Source organism: Podarcis tiliguerta (genome assembly GCF_965153285.1).
Source record: "Podarcis tiliguerta genome assembly, chromosome: 10".
NCBI lineage: Eukaryota > Metazoa > Chordata > Lepidosauria > Squamata > Lacertidae > Podarcis > Podarcis tiliguerta.
Window position 1 is genome coordinate 34642641 of NC_139543.1, and position 18273 is coordinate 34660913.

At 39.9% G+C, this 18273-nt stretch overlaps 1 protein-coding gene and 1 long non-coding RNA gene across 4 annotated transcripts in view; one reads left to right on the plus strand and one right to left on the minus strand.

Moving 5' to 3' along the window:
* PTPRQ (protein tyrosine phosphatase receptor type Q) overlaps positions 1–18273 on the plus strand; it is a 104034-nt gene that overhangs the window by 11923 nt on the left and 73838 nt on the right. For all 3 annotated transcript variants that reach the window (XM_083400901.1, XM_083400899.1, XM_083400900.1), the window contains exons 13-24: positions 372–501; positions 1230–1380; positions 1467–1573; positions 3435–3532; positions 5860–6025; positions 7827–8087; positions 9049–9209; positions 10087–10198; positions 10824–11050; positions 15457–15526; positions 16051–16250; positions 17699–17933. In XM_083400901.1, coding sequence (XP_083257027.1) covers positions 372–501; positions 1230–1380; positions 1467–1573; positions 3435–3532; positions 5860–6025; positions 7827–8087; positions 9049–9209; positions 10087–10198; positions 10824–11050; positions 15457–15526; positions 16051–16250; positions 17699–17933 — 1918 coding nt within the window. The remainder of the gene's footprint in view (positions 1–371; positions 502–1229; positions 1381–1466; positions 1574–3434; positions 3533–5859; positions 6026–7826; positions 8088–9048; positions 9210–10086; positions 10199–10823; positions 11051–15456; positions 15527–16050; positions 16251–17698; positions 17934–18273) is intronic.
* LOC310658713 lies at positions 6–17998 on the minus strand. The gene is made up of 6 exons (XR_014502443.1): positions 17861–17998; positions 8235–8347; positions 5386–5505; positions 1288–1344; positions 355–447; positions 6–198 (listed from the first exon to the last, which is right to left on the minus strand). It is a non-coding gene; the product is annotated as an uncharacterized lncRNA (long non-coding RNA).

Here is an 18273-nt window from a genome sequence, read left to right on the forward strand (position 1 = left end):
TCATTTTAAAAAGGGATGAACCCACACAGATATTTCACTATTGTATTGCTGTTTTGAATGCATTTTTTCCAGCTGATATTATGTATGTGCCTAGGTTCTCAAACCCTTGGCACTTGTGTGCTTGCAAAGCCAGAAGTCCACAGGGAAAGACGAAAGACTTTGTAGTCTCCAGTCCCTGCCATTCAGCTTGCACAGGTCCTGCAGTGTGAATAGGGGCAGTGATTAATAGGTGCAGGATGAGGTCACAGCACATGTTAATTGCAAGAATTACATGTGCATTGAATGTGCTGATACACACACACACACACACACACACACACTCACACACCTTCAAAACTGCAAAGAAGACACTACCTCTGTTTGATCTGTAGGTCCAAAAAGTCACAAAAGAATTAGCAGAATTTTCCAGTCTGATCCCTGGCTCACTATATAACTTCACAGTTAAAACTGAAAAAGAAGGATATAAAGACAGCCTTCCTGTGAGCATACAAATAGAGACAGGTAAGAATGACAAAATTCTGCTTGTAAAATATACCGCCACTGTAAACATCACTTTTGTTATCCTGATACACTAAAGGGCTAATCCTTAAAAAAAAAAGATTTCTGTGTAATGGGTAAAATGAAAATGATAAATGCTTTCTCATTTATATATTTTTAACAGGGCATACTGGGATGTGTGTATATAAATATAGCGGTGAAGCCGTCTCTGTTTGCACCTTGTATAAGAGTCTTAAGATGAAGTGAGGGTCAAGACTCCAAACATTCAATTGTGCATAGGCAGTTTCTGGGTAAAATGTTATTTCCATGCAATAGCAAAGTAGGAAATTTGCTGAAGTGCATAAACAAAATTACAAGAACATGTATAATTATTAGTGATGGAAAAAGTTAATTGCTTATTTCTGCCTTTTGTACAACAACAAAAAAAAGTGGTAACCTCTTGCAGAAACATCAAGACTGATATTGTTTTCTTCCTGTGCTGCACCTTATCTGTTCTCAGAAGGTGGAGAAGCAAATCCTATTATTTTATGTATGGAGTTATTTATGGAAAATTAGACTTGGCCATCTATTCCAACTTCAGGCTGCCAGGCACAAAATCCTATCCATTAAGCGTTGTTAATAATTTCATATTTGCTTCATCTTAAGAATCTCCATGGATGGAGATAATAATTGTTGGCTTACCAATATATGCTTGAATTGCTAATTTTCAACATAATAACCTTTGTTTATAGTGCCAAGCTCAGTTAAGTATATGAATTTCAGTAAAGACTCTGAGTCAATAACTCTTACCTGGCCACCAGCACTGGGTATATTTGATGGATACATTATTACATTGGCTTGCAAAAACTACAGCAAAGAAGAAAAGCTTTCTTCAGATATAAGGTATTGTCTAAAGATAACACATTACTTTCTAGCTACAGTATGATTAGACAATGTTTTTCTTAATTATATTTTTCTCAATTATGCAGGAAGCACAGATTTGATGGCCTTTCTTCAGGCACTGACTACTTTATTAAAATAGTTACTAAGAACAGATTAAAGAGAAGCTTCCCCACCACTTTAAAAATCAGCACTTGTAAGTTTTATGCTTTGTATTCTGGATTTTCAAACTATGTCCTTGTAATCATTTGTAATTTAAGAGCATAAAATCGAGGGCACTTCACTACAGATACAGTCTCTACATGTGAGGGATGTTTCTAATTGTTTGCAGTTTTTGATACATGATGCAAAGCTATCCCGCAAAATGGTGATTAAATGATTAATTAATGGTGGCATTAAAATCCCTTAGTAAATAAATAAAGCACCAAGGACTCAAGACAGCCCTGCTTTCTCTCCCTCCTAATCTGCACATACGCAGGCAGCACAATAGACATAATAATAATAATAATAATAATAATAATAATAATAATAATAATAATGTGCCACCCATCTGTGTGGATTATCCCAGACACTCTGGGCAGCTTCCAACAAAGTATTGAAAGACAAAAAACCTCAAACATTCAAAACCTCCCTGTACAGGGCTGCCCTCATATGTCTTCTAAAAGTCAGAAAGCGTTCCACACTTCAAGCACTACTACCAAAAAGGCCCTCTTCCTAGTTCCATGTAACCTCGTTTCTCTCAATGAGGGAACCGCCCTCAGAGCTGGATCTCAATGTCCGGGCTGAATGCTGTGGGTGGAGACTCAATGGGTTGAGTGGGAGATTCATATCCCCATTGAGTCTCAACATAAGTTAGCCATTCTCCAGAGAATGAGCATTAAGTGAAAGGGGAGGTCTAGCTAGAGATCCATGCAGATCTTGTTAGCATTTCACTCCTCCATCGCTGGATGTGTGATTGTTACATCACATGCCAGTGTTTACTTTCTAGGCTTGCAAAGTGTGAGAACGGAAGTCAGTCTTATCTCTCCTCTGCTGTACTGTACTTTTCTACTTTTCTTTCTCTTTCTCTCTTAGAGAAGAAGTGAAAGGACACCATGATTGCTTTGTCCTGTGTATATTGCTTAAGAAATACTTAGAATGCACACACTCACATTCCATGATCGTTTCTGCTATACTCTGCTGATAGAGCTTGCACATGTCTTTTGATATGTGTCGCTGGTGGGTACTGGGACTGATTTGCGAATGTCCCCGGCTACGCTTCATCAGGAAGATGCCCGGAGAGGTCTATCTCATTCCGGGGGCTGTGTGTGCCCCCCAGGCGTGTTCTGACAGATCTCCCATTCACCTTGACAATTATTCACACTGCCTGTGTGTACAGGTGTGTCACAGAGCTCACTCTTGTGTAGCTGTGTATTTGCTCCTGCCATGGTCCTAATTAAAACCAGCCCCAACTTTGTGGCTGCTATTTACAGTGGGAGGAAAGAGTAGAATGCACTCAATTAACCTACAGGGGTTCTCCATGTGCAGGTTCTTCACCAGCAGTAGACTGGGATCACCCCTTGAATCCCAAGCATAAGCTAGCTAAAACAGAGGTAAGGATCCTTTGACACTCCCAAGGATTACTCAGCTCCAGCTTCCATCATCCCTAACCATTGACCGCACTTGGCAGGGGCTGATGGGATTTGCAGTCCGGCAACATCTAGAGGGCAACTCTCCGCTTGCCTGAGTTACAGAGAGGCATGCACCTCATAATTCTTATCCAAGATCTGAGAACAGATAATCCGGCTGTACTCTCTAAAGACCGTGAGAGAGGAACCCAGGAAAGTTTTAAAAAAAAATCCATGAAAGATTGAATTGACCTCTTGGCCCTCAGAACCATAAATCAACACATCTTTATATTCTGGCACAGCCATGATTCATACCAAAACTGAATTGGATAAGAGGTCACATTCCCTAGCAACTGTCCTTACTTCCTTGCACGTTCAGAACTGCAAATTTAAAGGAGACTATTATAATTTCTTTAATTTTATCTCTTTCATGTTATCTCTTTAATCCAGGTCCCGATCCACCCTTAGATTTACAGGCATTTGGAATAGAAGAGAACACAGTTTATTTGTCATGGGAATTGCCCAACGGAAGCTTTGATCATTTTGAGGTAAGAAAAATAGTGTGTAATTATTATTTTTATTGACTTTCTCTCCCCCCCCCCCCGCATTCACATAGGTTGACAGTCACAGAGGTTGTTCTGCCTGTGTGCAGAAAACAAAGCAAAATACATAGACAACACACACAAAACAAAATACACGTACTTGCCCTAATCCATGTATTCTTCCCCAGCATGGAAAAAGGCATCTTGAGGTGATGATATATATAGGGGGGGAAATGTCCCAAGAGAAAGAGATAAGTAGTTTATTTTCCCCTACTCTCACCATCCACTGTAGCCTCAGCGGCCGTATTGTATAAAACAAACACAAATATCTCCTTATGCCTCCTTTGACATGGCAAAGCAAGAAAAAAACACCAACCACAAATTTATTTTGTTATTCATCCTAGAATATTTTATGAATTTTAATGTGTGTGTTTTTTTAATATGTACATGTGTGGAAATTACAAACTCCAGATTGTTTGTGCTTTTGTATAGATGTTCTTGTGGAAAGAAAATGTCATTTAATATGGATCATAATGACATCACATTATTGTCTGACATACCGCAGAGCAACCAGCCATGTTAGAGCAGTCCTTCTGAATAAATGAGATTAAGTGTGAAATATTAATAAGGGAGGCTTTGGAAGAGCGGTTGCCTAGCAAAGTGCCCAGCACAAATGGGATCATTTTACTAGTCATTTAAAATTAATCAGCCCAGCTCATCCAATTTTCATTACACACTTAGGAATTAATGACATGAAAACAATACAAAAAAGCAGCTTTAGTCATTTGTTTCCTTTTATATCCCTATTTTTAGTTCATTACTTTGCATTAGTATTTTGTATTCAGTTATAATTTGCAAGCGTACTTGCCTGACTTTAAGTTTGAACCCTCATTCTGGGTGCACACGTATCTATTTGGGACAGATCCTCCTTCTGCCCAGAAATCCTTTATCTCTATTACTGTGATTTTTGTTTCTTACTCACTTTCTTGACTGACCTGAAGCAGTCAGCCTGGGCATTTCACAGCCCTGTGACTGATGAGCAGGGCAATCCTGCACACTAGATCCTGGCACACAGGTGCAAATGAGACTGGTATAAAACTATGTCAGATCCTCAGTCAGTTCAGTAGCCAGGGGGGAGGGGGGGATGCCTGCTGTGCTGGCCGAAGACCAGCAAAGCAGGAATTAAGCACACAATAACCCAAAGTGCAGAGAGTCAACCCCTATTTGGGTGTATGCGCACTGTAAGGCCTTGGGAAAACACCAGCACAGGAATGGAAACACATGGGGGGTGCACCCCAGCTACATCCACCCCAGTCAAACAGCCACATGCAACAACAGTGTGTCACAAGTAAACAAATGCACACAAAGATCATAAGAATTGCAATCACATATACAGGCTAAGAACACACAGCACACCTAGGGAGATGAGAGACGATGACTTATTGAGAGAATGTTGCACAATGGTGAAAGCCACAGTGCAAAGCAAGAATGGGCTGGGCACAGTGGCGGAAGAAGGGGGTGCGGTAGAGGTGGTCCGCCCTGGGTGTCATCCCTGTGTGTGTGGGGGGGTGATATTCGGCGCACCACCCGCCTCCCAAGCCTGCTGCCTACCCTGAGCTGTCGGGGGAAGGGGGTTGCTTTGCCGGCGGCCTTCCCCCTTTGTTTTGACAGCTCGGGACTCCACTGCCTCCCCCCGAGCTGTAGGGTGGCTGAGTGGGAGGAGGTAGGCAGACTCCATGGGCCCCGTGGGCAGCTGGCCCCGCCCCCATGAGCGGTTGGTCCCACATGTGCCGCCCCAGGTGCCCGATCGGCTTGCACTGCCACTGGCTGGGCATACACAAACGCCCAGATCAGCTCACCTGAGAAAAACTCATCAGCAGTAGAAGCAGTCCTAGAGACAGGCCACAGGCATTCATTTCTCCTTTTCTCTTAGGCCTGGAGTGTTGTTCAGATATTGCCATAATGGGACTCCATCACATCTGTCAACAAGAAAAGTGGAACTGAATGTCCTTTCCTTGCCAAGAAAACTGCTATAGTATATTGTTTTTAGAGCATTGCTTGAACAATTCTCGCAATTCCACATATGCAGACTCAGATAATGCAGGGATTCATCATCACCATTTTAAAAAAACAAATGTGGATAGTTTACTAAATTACCACAGTGTTACTAAATTACTAGAATGTTACTTAATGACTAGCACAATGGCAGGAATGTGTACATCTTTCACTGTGTTTTAAATACTATTGGTGGGTGCTGATGCTGCCTTGACTGACTCCCTAAATTATATTAAATTACTTGGGATATAATCTCTACATATACTTTTCTTCTCTAGCTTTCCCATGGTTTTGCAGCAAGCGTTGGTTTTCTTCATACGACTGCAGTTGCTGTTGGCAGGGCTGTAGTGGAAAATCTGATGCCTGGCGTAGAATACGTTTTTCAAGTAAAGACCATTAAAGGAAAAGACTTTAGTGTGGCTGTGGAGAGAAAAGTCACTACAAGTAATTTCCTGAGAAATAATTTATATTCTCCCCTCCCCAAATACAGTGTAAATATATTTGAACAGCAGTACAGAAAATATTGAAATATGATGTGAGACACTGGGCTGGTTCAGATGCCATGGTTTAGCACTAGGTGCACAAACCTCAGTGCTGAGTAGTTGTCTACAAACCCAAACAAAGCATTGGGGTCATGTGCTTCCTGCTCCTCACCTCTTCCTGCAAAGCCCAGGAGTGGACTTCTACGACTTCCGGTTTCAGTTAATTTCAACTTAGTTGTATGTAAGAACCTGGAAGCCTGGTTTAAAACAAATAGTCATTAAACAAAACAGTGTGACAACCGCTGGTATAATTTCAGTATTCTCTATTAACCACCTCTAAGGGTACAAATGCCATTTGTTTATAATTCTGCCCTGTGTGAAATGGACAAAAAGCCAATTGTGTCCTTCAGTTTTCATGATAAACTTCCAGTAGTTTAGCCATTTTGTATTCAATTCATTTATTGCAGGCCACAACCCTGAAGCAAATTTGTTGCAAATAACCCTACAACCATTACTGAGCAAGACCTACCACCATATACATGAGCAAAATTGGCTGGTAGTATTAGCTTGTGTGTTCATTGTGGTAAATTGAATTATGTCCACCAATGTTTCATTATGTTTCATTGGTTATGGTTATTTCCCCATTATACATTGTAATATTGTGTATGTTTTCCTGATTATAAAGCTAGCGCTTCTGTCCCAATTTTCTAATGTTCCTTTCACACTGTGATACTTGTTGTGTTATGAAACTATGGCTTTTTGACAGATATGCTAACCAGATAACCACCAGATGGTTGATAAGTATCATTGAAGGATAGTGACTTACCCAAGGTCACACCATGACAATGCTCAGATGTAATAGCAAACCATGGTTTGGTGCTATGCTTTGAGTTCTGCCTTTACTTACTCCCCTCTGTTGCATGTGGCAGTTTCATGATATGACCCTAGTTTGCTTCAGTAGCTGCTCACACTACAAATTGTGGAATCTTGCAGCTCCAGACCAGGAAACTAATTTGCCTCAAACTAGGAGGGGATATAAGGGACATGGGTGGTATAAGGGATGTGGGTGGCACTGTGGTATAAACCACAGAGCCTTGGGCTTTCCAATCAGAAGGTCGGCCGTTCGAATCCCCACGACGGGGTGAGCTCCCGTTTCTCAGTCCCAGCTCCTGCCAACCTAGGAGTTCGAAAGCACGCTAAAGTGCAAGTAGATAAATAGGTACCGCTCCGGCGGGAAGGTAAACGGTGTTTCCGTGCGCTGCTCTGGTTTGCCAGAAGCGGCTTAGTCATGCTGGCCACATGACCCGGAAGCTGTACACCAGCTCCCTTGGCCAATAAAACAAGATTAGCGCCGCAACCCCAGAGTTGGCCACGACTGGACCTAATGGTCAGGGGTCCCGTTACCTTTACCTTTTAGGAGGGTATTCTCATGTCAAGGGGGAGGTGGAAGAAGCTGGAGGAGAAGGGAAGCTGGTGCGCATTAGGCCATTGGCATCACAACTGAATATAGCCAATGTATATCTGATTTAGGAAGTGAACTTGGTTTCATTAGGTACAAGTTTTAAAATATTGTTCGGTTGACTGATAAACTAAATAGGTGTCTGTCAAACTTAACTGGTCATCAGCTGCCAGCCTGTGTCACTTAAAAGGGATTTCTTAATAGCACCAACTTCAAAGGTGTTGAGTGCTTTTGTCAAGTGAAATGTGCTTATTTAATCTTTTTTGCCTCATACGTATAATCTATTTTCTTTCTTTTTAATCAGAACCAATGAAGATATGTGGTCTAGCCTTAACACTGGTAAATACTTCGTCTGCTACATTAACATGGAATCCCAAGAAGACCAACTTTACCCATTATAAAGCGTCTGTATCAAACAGTACATTCACAAAGGAATATACTATTTTAGGAACTCTGATACATTACACCATTACAGATCTGACTCCTGGTGGGATTTATAATTTCACACTGCAAAGAGTAAAAGGGAGTGTTGAAAGTCCAGTAGCCTTTATTGAAATCACTGCAGGTTTGTAGTTTTTTCTGCTGCTATTTATTTATTAAGGGTCCAATAAATATTTACGCACACTGCTGCCCATTTTTAAGGTTTTAACCCTCTATGGCTTTGTGAAAACATGGGCTGCTTCACTTTTTAAAGCTGCAATCATACACTTACCTGGGAATAAGTCCCACTGAACTGTGTAGACATGTGAGATTGCTGAATTTGGGCATTTACTCATATCAGAAAATGTTGCACATGCAGAGTGAGATGGTGCTGCAAAAATATCCCTGATGTAAGATGGAAAAAAGATGAAATTTGTTAAAGAGCGTAGGAACTCAGCAGCACATATAAAACTGGCCTACTCTCAGGACTGACCCATTGATTTCAGTTGCAAAAATGATCTGTGCATTTGAATCTATGTGAACTCAGGGTAGGAAAAGTCTTCAGAATTTTTACACAGCCTGAAGTTGAATACTTTTTAAGGTTCAGATCATAAGTGCTTTCTTTGTAGCTGTAATCCAGGCAGAGTATTTTAGAAGAGAAACTCCAGTTCAAGCCCATACCTGATTTGTTTTCCACTGGTCAGGTTTCACGCCTGATTTAAGTACGAGTGCTGTAAACACCTTCTGCAGTACCTGCTATTTTTATGCTCAAATGAAAAAATGACAGTAATCATTTCCTTTGTTTTCTTCAGTTTAAGATGGAAAGTAAGGCATCACAGGTATTTGTGTTTAGTAATAATATAATAATCATTTGTTTTCTACATATAGCACATTTGTTCAGTTTGTGAACAAATTATGGGGAATTTTGAGATTTGCAATTTTCCAGATTTTGCTCCTCTGTTCACCACACAAAGACAGGTGACTTGTGAATAACTGGGGCTGTGGTCTACTTAAGGGTTGCTTGTGTGTGTGTGTGTGTGTGTGTGTGTACATAATACATACATTTCAATGGAAAAATAATAATGAATAAATGAATTTTCTTCAAGAGCCGGAAAAACCACAGAAACTAACAGTCTTCAACGTGTCGGCACATTCCTTTTCTCTACACTGGAGGCTGCCGCATGGATATGTGGAAAGGTTTCATGTGGTTCTCACACCTCCTCGTGGCTTTGTTTCTATCCGAGATGTGGGAGGTGGGGAGTATCAGGTATGTGGGGGCTTTTGTTTTGTAGTGCTTGGATAGTCAGCAATTGTTCATATGGTCTGCTGATAGGAAAAATTGGCCAAGCATGACGTTCTCTCTATTTAAGCTTTTAAACCTTAGATGAGAATTCAAAAGTACACATGCCAAATTTGTGAGAGCAAATTTCAACATCTATGGTTTGTTGCCTTAACAACAGTTATAATACTTTTACGAAGTCCGCCACAGACCTCCAGCCAGTCATTTAAGGGTTCATGAATAGTTTAACAAAGGCAGGGCAGAGCTATTGAGTAATACAGGCTCATTAATTGTGTACTTGCCAGGAAGATCTAGACTTAAATCATTAATGCCAGGCAACATTTCCCTCTTAAGCTATCACAAAGTTATAGGAGCATTGTTTGATTCCTGTATTTGAAATATATATATATCATTACCATGGTTTTTCATGTTATTTTGCTTCTGTTTTTTATTGGAGCTTCAAAGGCACAGGTACTTCATAAGAATGCTAACTAATGGTTTTGGTGGGTTATGTTTTAAACTGACAGCTCAACAAGTTTTTTTTCCTAGGATGCCTCAGCACAGATGAACAGAATATTCTAGTGTCTTTAGCTGCAAGAGACTTACCTGGGAATTTTGCAGAATCCTAGAATGTAGTAAACAGAGCCTCTGCGATGAGTTGTTCTTTGGCAGAAGAATCTTGTGCTCTTTGAGTGTTACCTTTTCACACCTTTTAATAGGCAAGAATGTGAAAAGTATATTTAAAGAAAAGTATTTAAATATGATGTGTGTTGTGAATCTTTGTAATATGAATGCTGCTTATTTAATGTTTGCTTTTGTTTAAATTGTAAGCTGTAGTTCTAACTGGGTTAATTTATTATTTTAGGCTGATATTTCTAGCACTACTCCTGGAACTTTGTACAATGTGACTGTTTCTTCAGTTACCTCTTCGGTGTACAGCTCACCTGTCAGCAAAACAGTGACAACTAATGTAACTAGTGAGTTTATTGTCATATATTGCGCGTGACTATTTCCTTTAAAGGTCTCACTTACCTTTTAAAATATATATAACATGCTATTTTGAAGTACATTCTTTCTATTAGTGTCTGTTCATTTCTGTGTTAAATTGTTTGAGAAAGATATAATTTCTTAAGCAAATGGTTCATGTGTTTGAAAGAGATGCATGTCTGAAAAATCAATAGTAATTTGGCATTATTTGTAACAGAGTTGCCAAAATACAAGTACTCCTGGATCAGATAAGCAGCTTCCTTTCGTATGATTTCTTGGGGAAATCCACTTCCAAAAAATCTGTAGTGTTTAAAGTGCAGAAGCCTGGTGCTAAGGAAGCTTTAATAATGTGTGCGAAAAACTAAACTGGCATCAAGATCTATTTTGTCTATGACGATTGCAGCATTCCATTTTTTGAATTCTTATGGAAAGAATGTACTTGGTGTTCCAAAAGGCATTTTATCATCTTTCATAATAGTTCTAAAGAAAGCCAACTTCATACTATCTGCACTTTAAGAACTCAAAGACATCTTTGCTGGCGAATTCTTTCGTTACTATGCACTAGCAGCAGAGGTATACAGGCACAACTTAATTAAAAGTCTGTCCTTCATACAGATCCAGGACCTCCTGTTTTCCTTGCGGGGGAAAGAGTTGGATCTGCAGGAATTCTTCTGTCTTGGAACACACCACCACATCCAAATGGGAGGATTATATCTTACATTGTTAAATATAAAGAAGTCTGCCCTTGGATGCAAAATACTTATACTCAGGTTACAACAAAACCAGACAGTTTGGAAGTTCTTCTCACCAATCTTAACCCTGGAACAACTTATGAGATTCAGGTACGTGTTTGGTGGTTTTCTGCCTGCTTGCTTGTTACTTGCAAAGTGTAAATTAAAATATAGTTTTTATTGCGTGTAACAGTAGGATAAAAAAGATACCGTATTAACCCACTGTTTTACCTTCTCATTGCACACCTGATATGCACAAAGGAAAGCATGACTGTTGCATTTTGCCTTCTCGTTGCTTCATCTCTGTTCATTCATTATTCATGGCCAATTAATTGATAGATATGAAGTTCTTTACTTCAAAATACAAAGCCTGGTTCTATTATACGCATAGCTCATGATCATTGCAACATAAATGAAAATCAGGTTACAGGGGGTTTAATCTTAAGAAAATGGAAGCAATTTACTATTTTGCAATTCCTTTTTAGTTCATGTTATACCACAGTGGTTAATTCATTTTGTTCAGAGGATTTTGTTTTTTAAAAAAGATCCAAAATATTTTATGATTTAAAAAACAGATGGCTTATTATTAATATTTTATGATTAAAAAGCCTAGTTAACTTGAACTACTGCAAACCAGAGATTGCTTTAAAACGATCAATTTCAATTTTAAGAGGTTTGGGGGGGAAAATAATTATGTCAATTATTGAATGGTAGCTCTTTGTATTGTACATTGATAAAAAACAACAACATAGCATATACAGGTTTGAATCCAAAGAAATGCACTCATCTTCCTCATTGCCACCCCTTGCAACCCACCAAAAGCCAAGCAATTAATAATAATAATAATAATACCCCATCCATCTGGCTGGGTTTCCCCAGCCACTCTGGGTGGCTTCAAGTAAAGTATTAAAATACAATAATTCATCAAATATTAAAAGCTTCCCTAAACATTCTGTAGAACGCTTTGGGAGAGAGCACTGGGAGAAAAAATAAGGCCCCCCTGCTTGAGCAGAACAGTCTTCTCTTCTTTCACGAGGTTTGTGTCTAAGCCATAGTGGAGATTAGTGAATACTTTTGCTTTTTAAACAGAATGATATTATTTATGTTTTAACAACCCAAATGCTATATCCTTCCTTCCTTCCTTCCTTCCTTCCTTCCTTCCTTCCTCTCCCTTATCAATTTTATTCCAACTGGATTTTGACAACAGATTTAACTTTTTAGTGTTGGTTAATGTATTTGTTGTAGCCAACAAAATCCTTGCACTGTTTCCATTCATGGATCCCACCCCACGTGATCAGATCTCCTATTGTGATCTAACAATCAGCATCCTATAACAATATTTCACACTTTATGAATAGGGCAAATGAAATTTCCTCCCTCTGAAGAGCCTTAAATTGTTCCATTAACCATTCTCCTTGCAAAACGCGAATATGGCTATTATATAGGCACTGTAAAGATCAAAGGTTAAGCCCATTTCCTTTTATCGCTCAGCTGAGAGCTTTTGCTGTCTCTCTTCTTTAAAGTAAATCTCTTATTCCATGAAAAATAAGTCTCCTAGTACCCATCATTTCAGCGCACATTGCTGAATTTATTCTTTCATGGTGCTATGAAAGCTTGGTTTCATCACACACTTGGATTTCTCCATTCTGTTCCATGGCAGCTCTCAGTTATACCTGTAAGAGATTGTTTTTTGTATGTTTAAGTTTAGGAAATTCATGTGTCTATGGAGCTGGAGCTGGAGCTGGAGCTGGAGCTGGAGCTGGCCTGTTGAGCCTGGCTTGGCTCAAGGGGTCAGAGACACTTGCACCACTGAAACTGTGTTTGCAGAGGCTGCAATTACAGCTGAGGTTTTTGGAAGGCCAAGACTGATGTTTAATCATGCCATACTCATGACCCACTCCCAACACCCAGTCAGGCTCTTAAGCTATGACATAAGTCTAGTAATGTACCTAAGAATTAGTTAATATGAGTTTCCACATGTATGTTTAGGCTTTGAGTAGATTCAGATGACACAGAGCCACTTTGAGTTCATTTCCACATAGTGAACCAGTTATCTGTGGCTCTACTGCAGTCCTGTAATTGCACAGAAATATGGACTTGGCAGTGGTGTAGAAATGAGAGCTTGGATGGTCACCTCAAACATCTGGCTTTGAACATGGATGTGTTTGCACAGCTTATGTGATGCACCAGTGGCCATCACATGGAACTCTATATTGGATTAAAGCATCTTTGGTCTCTTTCTGTATATGTTCTATTTTTATGATGTCCCTTTGAGGATGCAAACAAAAATTTGCCCTTCTCTCCCCACCCCAGCCCCTAAATTATGCCATTTTGCAACTTAACCTGTCCCGATTTCTGTTGTCTGTTCATATGGAAGCCTGTTCTGCCTCTGACCTTTGTCTTGTTGCTTTTGGATATTTTCTGTCTCTGCTGTTCACTTTTTGAGATGAGGTGGCCCAAACTGAAAACCAATGCCAGTTCAAGGTTGGTGTATAGCATTGTTTTTTTGTTTGGTTTTTTAAAATTATGGTAGTTTATAAAATTACACATGGCATGGAGAAATTCCATAACACTAGAATTCATGGATATTCAGTGAAGCTGTGTTGGGTTGAAATAAACGACATACGTGTGACAAGTGTCATACGGGAGGCACCTCTCAAGCATGTCTCAGAGAGTCCCTTTTATTGAATATTACAGCATTGGCACATATGTGCTTGTTGCTGATTGGTTGACACAAATCGTACGCAAGGGTTGCATATAGGCATTAATCATCAATAGATTAATGTTGGAAAATTCAGGAGAGATAAAAGAGAGTTCTTCTTCATGAAGCATGTGGTTAAACGATGGATCTCACTCCCACAGCAGGCAGTGATGGCCACCAACTTAGATGGCTTTAAAAGAGGATCAGAGAAATTCAGGGAGGAGAGGCAGATACAGATGCTAGCTATCAACAAGCCATGATAGCTATGCTAGTGTTGGAAGTAATGCTTCTGAATACCAGATGCTGGAAACCACAGGAGAGGATAGTGTTCTTGTTATGTACTAAGCTTGGATCCTAGAACAATAGGCAAGTAGGATCCTAGAATGCAGCAACTGATTGGGTTGCAGGAGAAGACCAATCAGGCTCCAGGAGGAAGTTAATCAGCCTATTAGGCTGGTAGGATCATAGAATGCAACAACTGATTGGCCTGCAGGAAAAGACCAATCAGGCTCCAGTAGGGAAGCAGAATCAGCCAATCAGATGGGACTCATTGTGTAAATAATGTATATAAAATCCTGAGGTTTGGGGGGCAATTAAATCACTGTTTTACAAGCTGCATTAAAGAGCAATAAATCACTACAGGACTCCAAGTATATTTCAGTTCTTGTGTTCAGGTCCTGCTTGAGGCTATTGTACAGACATCTGCGTGGCTACTGGGAGGACAGGATGTCAGACTGGATGGGCCACTGGCCTAATCCAGCGGACTCTTCTTATGTTCATATGTCTATGTCTCTATGGAATTGACATTGTGAGTGATTGGGGCTAGCATTTGCTTCCACTCTGTGCTAATTTACGAGGCATTACTCTATTCTTCATACAGTTTGTTACTGTGAATTGGGAGTAAATGTTGGAATATTTTGTTTGAACTGGATTTTGATGAGCCTCGTTCCACGCCAGTAAACACGGGACATCTTTGCTCTGTGACACTGGGGCCCATAGATTGCAGCAAAATACTGGGCAAGGTTTTGGCCAGTATCTTGTCTGTGCGATGTGCTCATGGGAAAAAGTTGTCCCATGAGCCCTTTCAAGGTGAAGCCTATATAAGGCTGCTTCCTCTGGAGCTCAGAGCCTTTTCGCCTTGAGAGCTTCCTGCTCACGCACCCTCATGTTTGAGTTTTCACTGAACATTTTTGGGTCACTCATTGACAGGGCCAGATAGATTTTCTCTCTCTCAACCTGATTTGCACCTGGCTGGAGTTTTCTCCACCTCTCCTTCAGTGACATTATGGTCTTCCTTTGTTAAGTGGAAGAGTGTTGTTTGAATGACGCTGGAAATAGCATTGGGCAGGACCAACATAGTATAGGAGGCCCCCATAAGGGCCTAAGGGGAAGATTGACTATGGCACCTCCAGGCTCAAGTTGGGGTATCTGCCTGGTTGGAATCTGTACCCTGGTCTCCCAGTGAGACCTTGTTTGCTTTGCGGACAGGTTATTTGCTGCTCTCCTAGGTCACATAATGTGCCTGCCTGGTCAATCAGGATTAAGCTGTTGACAGTGAAATTTTAAAACATAGAGTCGCCATCCACATCTCCATTGAAATAAATAGGAACTATGTAGCATCCTTCACCTGCTCCTACACAGCTCTTTCTCATTTCAAAGATGCTTGTGCAGGTGAACTTCCCATTTTTATGATATGTTTTTAGCTTACAAGAATGTATGCAATTTATTATTATAATAAATGTATAATTTATTATAATACTGTTATTTCTTGCTTTAAAATAATTATCCTAACAGCACTAATTTGGGTTTATTGTAGGTTGCTGCTGAAAACAGTGCTGGCATTGGAGTCTTTAGTGACCCATTTCTCTTTCAAACTGCAGAAAGTGGTAACTTGATTTATGTTATGATTTTTATCTAGCTTATTAGCTTATTATGTCACTGTGTTGAGCTTCAGGCCTTGTAAGTCCAGATGTGTAGGTGAAAGTTGGAAGAAAAATTGGGATGCTGACAAGTTAGTCCTGCTTCTCCTATTACTGGTTTTGCAGCTTACCGAAAATATTGCCCTTATGCAGCTGAAAGTTCTGGTTATTTTTACTAGGCTACTAGCATAATTAAGCAAGAAGATTTTTTGGCATTTTTGTGCATGTGGGTGGGTGGATTGTTCTGTGAGTGAGAAGGTGAGGGTTTGAGAGAGATTGCAGCTGTGCATCAGCGAACTGCTTAGAAATACATTGATGAGTCAGTCTCTGGATCAAATTAGGTTTGGGCACTATAATGAACTATTTCATCCGCCAAGTATAGGCTATCTGGTTAGAATACTCATGTATTAAAATTTGTCTCTCACCAAGCTAAAAATGATAATTAAATGTTTTAGTTCTGAAGTCTGTTTAATGTTACATTGTTTTTAAAGCTCCAGGTAAAGTGGTGAATCTCACAGTTGAGGCTTTCAACTATTCTGCTGTCAACCTGATTTGGTTTCTACCTCGGCAGCCAAATGGAAAAATAACCAGTTTCAAAATTAGTGTAAAGCATGCAAGAAGTGGGATAGTTGTGAAAGATGTCTCTGTTAAAGTAGAGGATCTTCTGTCTGGAAGGCTACCAGAATGCAATGTAAGTAATGTAAAATGTTTTGGTTATGGGTCGACAAGAATTTGATCTATCTGCATTTTTGTTTAGAAAGATGTATTTCATGTAAAAAAAATATATCCAAAGGTCTTTACTCATTCAGAAGTTGATACAGTGCTCTCAATTGGAGCTTGATTTGTATTAATCTCTTGGATAACAAGGATGTCCCCCCCAGAGTGAGTGAATGCTGCAGATTGTGATCGAAAGCATGTGGACCATCTATGCATGCTCCACCTCAAAAATTCAATTTAGCAGCTACCCTCACGGTATCCCCAAGCTGCTACTTAAACTGTCCCAAGTTTATAACAGAATTTGGAGATTAAGGCTAAATAGGTTTACATAGATATAACTACCATTGCACTTTATGGCAATTACTTCTGAGTAAACATACATGGGATTGTGCTGCAATCATTTATCTACTTACTGGGAAATAAACCCATTGGGTTCAATGAGGAAACATGTATAGGATTGTGCTGCTAGCATGAGAACCATTTAAAAGGAAAGTTAAAGTCTGTAACAGCAAGAATCAGACATCTATATGCCTGACTTTTCATAACTATAGCCCCAGTTACATTAATCAACATGGTAAGATTACTTGAGCTAATTAAAAGCTTGTAAAATATATAACGTTAATGGCTCCAGCAGGTTAAGACCTTGGGTTTACATTTCATTCAAGCAAATGGATTTGCGGCAACACAGAGTTTCCAAACTTCATGACAAATAGGTTCTAAATCAAGAGTGCTGTTTATTCAATTGGTAACGTTGCACCAGTTGTGTTACATACTGTTGTGCAGTTGCAGGCCACATAGAACAACATTTATCAGTGTGCAACCTAATTGAAAAAAAATTATAACAGAGATGGAGAGTGCTAGAAATATAATTTGGAAATGCTTCATTAGAAATTGAAGTTTGGTTCTCTCAGGTGTAAAGGTAAAAAAAGGAAAGGGCCCCTGAACGGTTACATCCAGTCAAAGGTGACTATGAGGTTGCAGTGCTCATCTTGCTTTCAGGCCAAGGAAGCCGGTGTTTGTCCACAGACAGCTTTCCGGGTCATGTGGCCAGCAGGACTAAACCACTTCTGGTGCAACAGAACACTGTGACGGAAACCAGAGGTGTATGCAGGTCCATTAATAGTAAATTGCAAGTGTTGATGCAGAACTCTGTAATGTGAGCTGCATCATTTTGTACTTGCCTAGGAAATAGCCTGCATTGGAGTTGGCAAAAGAATAAATGGAAATTACACCAAAAAATGGCAATATGCAGCTAAGGTTTTTATTCTTTTCCCTTATTTATAGTGCTGCCTAGAGAGTTCTTAAGGAAAGTTTTTGTTATATTCTTCTTTTGGATGCTTAATTAACATTCCTGTTGACTCTGTATCATGTTGTAGGTAGCATGAAGCTAATTGCTATTCTTAAGTTATTTTGTCTTTACAGGATAACAGTGAATCGTTTTTGTGGAGCACTACAACTCCCTCAACTACTCCTAGTAAAACTACTATGTTGACACCAAGTACAGTTGCTCCCAGCAAAATGATCTCTGTCTGGAATGAACCTATCAGTTTTGTTGTGACTAATCTCAGGCCATACACGACTTACCTTTTTGAAGTTTCTGCAGTTACCACCGAAGCAGGTTATATTGACAGTGCAATTGTCAGGACACCAGAATCAGGTATGTATTTTTTAGGGGGGAGATGTCAGCTATAGGGTAGGCAGTCTTCCTGGCTTTACATGCTTACACAAAAGCCCAACTTGAGAGTGTCTTGGGGTTCTCAGGAAGTGTGGGTACCTGGGAAGGCTGCAGAATGCAGACCACGGGAGAGAGAATTTCTAGAATGAAAAAAACAACAACACTCTAAAGTTAGGAAGGGACAAAAAAACCAACAACAACGCTCCACTCCATCCATAAGAATTCCACGAAAAATGTCTTCGTTTCAGAATTCTTAAGAGAACATGTATGAATTAAGAAATAAGAAGAGCCTGATGAATCAGAGCAGAGGCCCATCTGCCTG